Raw genomic sequence first — 7,476 nt, 5'->3', positions numbered from 1 at the left:
ATGGAGCTCTGGAGAGGTGGGACAGAAAGGCTGAAAGCCCAACTGCTGACTATGGGGTGGGCAGGGGACAAGAAGCAGACATCTTCAAGATTTCTCAAAGCGCTTCACAGGATATACTGTAAAGTGAATTGATTGTATATTTTGTGAGTGAAACGTGGCAGCCAATTGCGCACAGCAGTGTCCCACAAACAGTCGTGGATTGAAATGACCAATTGTTTTTTGAAGGAATTATTACCCCCGGAAAAGCGATTCTCCAAATCGACTAACAACTGGGTTCCTACTTACAGAGTAGACAGAGGCTTGTGGAGTAAGGAAACTTGCCCAAGGTTTCACCCTGCCGGGAATCGAACCCAGGTCTCTCGTTTGCGAGGCGAGTGCTCTAACCATTGAGCTACAGGACTCCAAAATGTTAGAAGAGGAACAAATCTGGCATATTTAAAAATAATTCAATGGAAAGGAGACTCAAAGTTAACAAATTAGAATTATTCCAATAATACTCCAAGTTGAGCCTCAGTGGGGTTTAAAATTGTACCATTACTGGTACTTGGATGCTGAAAAAATGAACGTCACAATGTAGAGTGTATTTGAATGCTCTGCACATTACGCTGACTCGGGAGACTTGGCTCCACAAGGAATCTCCTCAGACCTCAGGTCTCACAAGCCTGTGTTACATTCAGAGCATTTCCTGCAGAACTTTGCATTGTGGGTTACTTTGGGCAGAGGAACACCACATTGATCATATGTTTTCAACCCTAGTGTCTGCATAGCCACTAAATCCTTGTCCTTTCAGTACAGACAGTCCAAATCTCTGACGTGTATAACCAATAGAAAACAGTCTGTGTTGAAATGTAAAACAGATATGGACCTGGGAACATAGAAAGCAAGGTTACAGACTTGGGGGTCATATTGGACAGATTGGAAGACATTTAGTTTTGGATGTTTTGCAACACGAAAAGAATAGATAGAAGAAATAAAACCTTACCATTGAAGCTGAATGGGGCTGTAAGGCCCTGGGTCTGTTAGACAAAGGGTACAAGTAGTGGGGAGTGAGTTAATGTACTCTTGTCAGCTATGAGGGAAGGACCTAGATTGACAGATCTTGAATCACCGTAAACACTTATACAACATTTCACATAAATGTTACCAAGGCTCTTCACCATCTGGGTCTTCAGCCACTCTTCTCCTGATGAATGTCTTGCTTCACTGCAGGTTTACTTTGCTTATTTTAGTTCAAGGCTTACTCAGGCTTTCATTCTAACAACCCATTAAGCCTTCCTTAGTCAATAAATGCCCTTGTCAGTGTGAACATGACTGAAGAAATGAACAGATTCCCTGTAATTCTACGTAATGTCCTTTTACTCAGATTTACTCCAGTATAGTTCAATAGTTTGGGTTTCTCTGAGCAAATGAATTACAAATTTGCAATAATAAGTTATTTCCTTGGTCGTTTGTTCTGCCTTCATTGATTGATGTTTTAATTGTCCCCTACACAGCAGGGATAAGCTGTTTCGCTTTTACTTTGGTTCAATGTCTAAGACACTTTTGTGCGTGTGTGTGTGTGTGCGTGTGTGTGTGAGATAATATTTTGCTTCAAAATACTCTCGCTTTGCGATGCAGATAAAACCAAATGCGGCATTTGCTGGAGCAGGCGACATTCTTCAAAGGGGAGAATCAAGCAAATCACAATACCTAGAATAATGGTTTGAGCAAAGAAGGCAGATGTTTTCAGACGTAATCTTTGCTGCTTCCTGTCAATTCTTTTAGCCCCAGTTACAAGGTGATTCAAACTCTGTAATGTTGTCTTCTCTTCACTGTGTCGGAAGCATTTTAATCCAGTTGGACCCATTCTAATCCATTTCACACCCTGCAAAATACAGAACACAGTCGTAAACCTGAGCAACACTTCCCTCATCAGAGGCCTGAACATGCCTTAAAAATGTAAGATTGTGCAAAATTTGGAAAATTCTTAAATTCAATCTCAATCGGGCAATTGTTTTTCCACAGCTCTTAAAACAGCACTGCAAAAAAATTTCTTCCAAATAAAGACTGAATGCATGAATTTTCTAAATTCTACAAGATCTTAAAGCAATTTTAAGGCTGGGATTATAAGAAATGTCTGGCATCTGGAGAGTTTGAATATTAAACATCTGAAGGGCATTTGACTTTCAGTAATGAAAGTAATGTTTCATTACTGAAAGTCATGTAATGTTCCCTGAAAATGCTAGTACATTATCCTGTTATTTAGTAAAGGCAGCATGGGATGTGGGCAAAATGGGATTAGTAAACAAGGGGTGATTTAGAAAAATGGTTAACAGTGGCACAGACACAATAGCACGATTGGCCCACTCACTTCTATGATAAACAAAATCTATATTTCAATATAAAGCAACACAACAACAACAAGATTACATTTGGATAGCGCCTTTCAAGTCAGGAGGACGTCCTAAGGCACTGGACAGAGTACAACATTTCAGACCCGAGCTGGAGTCTGGGGGGGGGGGGGGGGGAAGGGAGGGGCCTGTTGGTCTATGCTGGGACCAAAACCCCAGAGTTTGGACAGACTGAGATTCAGACGTTTGTGCCCTGAACATATCAAAGTCAAAATAGCAGCAAGGCTTTTCCAGTTCTTAAATATTGATAAAATGTTCTGTTTTATAGCTTGGGCTCACCTAGACTGAGAATCATCAAATCTCCAAATAAAAATGGTCATTGACTTCATAGCTGTTTGTAGAACATTGCTGGGTGCAAACTGGCTCCCTTTGCGTCTAGAAAACGCAATCATTGCACTTTGCAGTATATCCTCTGAAGTGCTTAGATGTTTTCCTGATATAAAAGGTGCTACACCAAATGTAAGCATTATTATATTGTTATGAATCATGGGGAAGAACCGTTGTTATTTTGACTTGTATGTTGCTCAAAAGCTTTCCCCATAATTCCACTTCCCTTAACCACCAGAGATTTGGTCAAAAATGTATCAAATCAAGAGGTTTCCTCCCCACCCAAGCCAATTTCCCTCTCCTCCTATCCTCCCCCCACCCCCCATCGCTTGCATGGAGTCTGATCCAAGAGCTTTAGTGTGGAGAGGTCCAGTGGAAAAAAAACAGGAGTTTTAACTTAGATTCAACTTGCCATCAGATGAACAATGTGAAAGGACTCACAATCCACTTACCTTCATTTGGAAGTCTCATTGACATCAAGGCCAAAGGATAAAGGCAAGGGAGAAGAACAAAAATAGAAACAGAAACTGGAGGCGGAGAGAAAAGGGAAAGACAGAAGAAAGGAAAAATGTTTAGAACAAACAAACATCAAGTGTAGAAATATGGGAGTTGAAAATGTGATATAATTAACACCTTGCCGAAAAGTGTGATCCAAGTATGTTGTAACTATGGTTAGGTTTGGCAATGAGCACTCCCCCTGGCCCCATCTTGATCACAATGATTTGCAGCAAACTGACGGCCACCATATTTGTTTTATTATCCACAATCAGTCCTTTCAGTCCTTCTGTGTGGAGCACCAATCAGACTTGAGTTACACCAGTATAATGGCCTGTGAAGAACTCAACTGGCTTCAGAACAAACCATTAAAGACAAAGTTTGGGGATGTTTTCACGCTTAACATGGTCAACAGTTAAAGATAAGCTTCGGCTTTTCGGCAATGATATATCACATCATATAACGCATTTTCCCCCACTTGTGTTTTATCACACAATGCCACGGCATTAATTTCACTGAAAACACTAAAGCTCTTCCAGTTTGGTTTCTTTAACCATTCCAATGGAGGTAAGAATATCATTTGGTAAAGTTTCCACCTGACTGATCGAAGGCACCTCACTGTTATTGTGATCAGACAATTACCCGGTCCATATGAAGGTCTTCATTTTTGTAACCAATACTGTGCTCACTGATGTATTATACCACAAGATCATAAAGATGAAGAAAACCTTTCTGCACATATGAATACCCACGCAACCATCCTCCCATCACAGCATCAAACTGATTTAATAAATGAGTCTAGCATCCTGCCCTCATCCACCCTTCCTGGGAATCTATCTCGGTCATTAATTTCCCTCTTAGTTAATAAATAATTTCCTAATGTCTGTCCTGAAATTGCCTTTTGCAACTCTAAATCAGTGTCCTCTTATTCCACTGCCGCGGTATATCTGAAAGTATTATTCTAAATTTAATTTCTTAATCTTGTTTAAAAGTTTATATACCTCTTTAAGTTCCCCCCTTAAACATCTCTTTTCAAGAGCTTGTCTAATCATTGCTCAATCCTCTAACATTGGGAATCGTCCTCGTTGCTCTTCCCTGCACTGCCTGACCAGAGAACTGTCCAGCTTGAGTATGACATATGGAAATCTGAATTCAACTGATTTGGCGATATAGCCCAGCATTCCGGTTGCCTTGCTTTAATGCTCTAATTATCTGATACATTGTTTAAAATAGTACATTTTCTGACAAGGAAAAGGTTTACCAACTCACTTTTTCCTCTAGGTCTTTGATCTGCCGTTTCTGAATATCAGTTTTATCCTCCAGATCTCTTATTCTCTGCAAGTTACAACAACAACAAATTACATTTGTATAGCGCCTTTCACACCGGAAGGACAACAACAACAACAACAAGATTCCATTTATAAAGCGCCTTTCACGTCAGGAGGACGTCCCAAGGCGCTGCACAGTTGGGTCATGACCCGAGCAGGGGGGAAATGGTCAGGGTGAGGGGAGGGAACGGAGGGAGCGAGGAGGGGGGAAATGGTCAGGGTGAGGGGAGGGAAGGGAAGGAGCGAGGAGGGGGAAGAGAGTCGAGAGGGGAGCTGAAGGCACGGTCAAAGAGGACGTCCCAAGGCGCTGCACAGTCAGGGATTTGGGCCCAAGCAGGGATTTGGGATCAGTCAGGGTGGAGGGCAGGGAGGCTAGGAGCAAGAGAATGGCTGAAGGCGCAGTCGAAGAGGAGGGTCTTGAAGGAAGCAAGGGAGGGAGCAAGGCAAAGGGATTGTGGAATAGAATTCCAAAAGCTGGGGGCAGAGAGGCTGAAGGCCCGACCGCCGATGGTGGGGGGGATCGGACGGGAGATGTGAGCAGGCCGGAGCCTGATGAGTGGAGGGAATGGACAGGTTGATATAGGGTTAGCAGGTCACAGAAGTACAAAGGAGCAAGGTCGTTGAGGGCCTTGAAAGCGAGGCCGAGGATTTTGAATTCTATTCTCTGGGGGATGGGGAGCCCATAGAGCCGGGTGAGGGTGAGAGTGATAGGGTCACGGAGCCTGGTGTGTGGGAGTACATGAGCTGCAGAGTTCTGGATGATCTGCAGATTGTGGAGTGGGGAGTTGAGGTGGCCGACAAGCAGGGAGTTGGCATAGTTGAGCCGAGATGGAATGAATGAGGGTTTCTGCGGCCTTAGAATAGAGGCAGTGGCAGAGCCGGGCAATGTTGCTGTGGTGGGGGAGAAAGAACAGTTGAGGGTCAAACAAGACACCAAGGTTCCGGACTGGCTCACTTAGGTGGAATGTGCATCCTTGGATGGTGATGCTGTCAGTCAGCTCCTGAGGTGTGGAGGCGCTGACTCAAGTCAATCAGGAGGGCCTCCGTTTTCTTGACATTCAACTGGAGAAAGTTAGCTCTCATCCAGGACTTGATGTCTGATAGGCAGTTTGTCAGGATAGCAGTGGTCCTGGGGTCGAGGGTGGAGGCAGAGAGATAGAGTTGTGTGTCATCCGCGTATATGTGGAAGTTGACCCCATGTCTGTGGATGATGTCACCAAGAGCGAGCATGTATATTGTTGAAATAATATCCTGCTTGAAGTGCTGTCAGAAGTGTCTTTCACACTACACTGAAAGGCAAAACTACACTGCATCACAGTGTACTGTACACTGGATCACAGTACTTCAATTGGTGCCACGAGACTCAGTCTTAAACCAAAGACATTCAGTGCTCACTTTACACTGAGGAAAACTGCATCTACAAACAGATGGTTTCATTTTGTGGTTTGCAGATTCCAAGGCTGAATAGCTGATCTTCTTGTAGTAAAGTGTTACCTGATGTGCTTGTTGCAGAAGCTCCATGCGCTCCTGTAGGATCTGGCAATCATACTCCCTACTCTTCCTCAGCATTTGACGTCTCAATTTCTCCACGGCAGTCCGCAAGTCATCCTTCTGTTTCTCAGTCAGAGATTCCCCCATTTTTATTACTGTGTCCTGCTGCAGTGCATTATACAAGGTAGCTTCCAACTCTTGGATATGCTGAAAGAATGAGTTCACAACAGGAAATAGTCAGTAAGTGTAACAATGCGAGTAGAGATTGCATCTGCTGTCCTGGTCAGCAATCCTCCAGATTACTTGGTCATTTACTTTAGATCAGCACTTTGTGCTGTAAGAGATATGCACACTTAAGGAACTGACTTTCTGATATATATTGGCATAACATTGTCCCAGAAGTAGGTTGATTTACTGGGGAATAAAATGAGCAAATATCTCTTCCGTGATAGGTGTGAGTGCAGGAAAATGTCAAGGCATTCATTTATAGGTCTTGTGAAAGTAGCTCTAGATAAGATCCAAACCAGATTAACCTTCAAACCAGCACAGTAACTAAAACAGCACAGATAAATCTAGGGAACCATCTGCAATTTCCCCCATCACAATTCTAATAGGCTTCTTCAACCAAAGTTATAACAACAGCTTCCATTTATGTTGCGTCCTTCATCCAAGACAGCGTCTCAGAACGCTGCAAAAGTGACAGGGTTAGACGCTGAGCAAGTGAGAAGGGAGAGGTGATGGTTGAAGAGGTAGGGCTTAAGTTGGGATTTAAAGATGGATTAGGAGGGGGAGACATGGTGAAGAGATTTACATTAAAACAATAAATAACTTCAGAAGGAAATTGGAAACTGAAGAATTTGTGAAAGTTATTATAATCGTAAGAGAGTTACATCCTATCAGGAATGTATTTTTCTGGACTTTGCCTGCCTGCTTTACCAGAAAAAACATACATTTCACAAGTTTATCTATTTGATAAAAGAGGAGCATTTACCAATATTGTGATGCTCGATAAAAATGGCATCAGCTGGCATAAAGAAAGGCATTCACTGAGAAACAAACTCAATTGTAAAGGTCAACAGGAAGTGAGAATCTTGATAAAAGGTCAGATTTCAGGAGGAAGATTATGTAAAAATGTACTTCAGAGAATCTCTTTCTCTGAACTTGCTCTGTTGAATGCAAACTATGTTTGAAGCAATGTGCACTAGGTATTTAACAGCTGCACAAATAGGGCCTGACTTGCAATAACTTACCATATAAGATTGGTCCAGGGCTTGCTTCCTGTAGTCTAGCTCCTCCTCTAAATAGCCTTTCTGTTTACAAAACATATCCTGCAAGGATAAAGAAAAGATTATCTTTTGTTTGGGAAGTATCCACTGCAAAAAGGCAAATCTGTAAACATCAACCAGCATGTCCTTGGTCATCTTTATATGTCAGAACATGACATA

At 42.5% G+C, this 7,476-nt stretch overlaps 1 protein-coding gene across 1 annotated transcript in view; it reads right to left on the bottom strand.

The window, feature by feature from the left end:
• Positions 1-1,808: 1,808 nt before the first annotated feature.
• jakmip2 (janus kinase and microtubule interacting protein 2) overlaps positions 1,809-7,476 on the bottom strand; it is a 96,964-nt gene continuing 91,296 nt past the window's right edge. The window contains exons 18-22 of the mRNA XM_007891387.2: positions 7,282-7,359; positions 6,035-6,238; positions 4,482-4,547; positions 3,170-3,244; positions 1,809-1,864 (exon numbers count right to left, since the gene is read on the bottom strand). Coding sequence (XP_007889578.1) covers positions 3,194-3,244; positions 4,482-4,547; positions 6,035-6,238; positions 7,282-7,359 — 399 coding nt within the window. The 3' untranslated portion in view covers positions 1,809-1,864; positions 3,170-3,193. The remainder of the gene's footprint in view (positions 1,865-3,169; positions 3,245-4,481; positions 4,548-6,034; positions 6,239-7,281; positions 7,360-7,476) is intronic.

Source organism: Callorhinchus milii, unplaced genomic scaffold (assembly GCF_018977255.1).
Source record: "Callorhinchus milii isolate IMCB2004 unplaced genomic scaffold, IMCB_Cmil_1.0 Scaffold13, whole genome shotgun sequence".
NCBI classification, from domain to species: domain Eukaryota; kingdom Metazoa; phylum Chordata; class Chondrichthyes; order Chimaeriformes; family Callorhinchidae; genus Callorhinchus; species Callorhinchus milii.
This window is presented reverse-complemented; position numbering and strand designations above follow the sequence as displayed.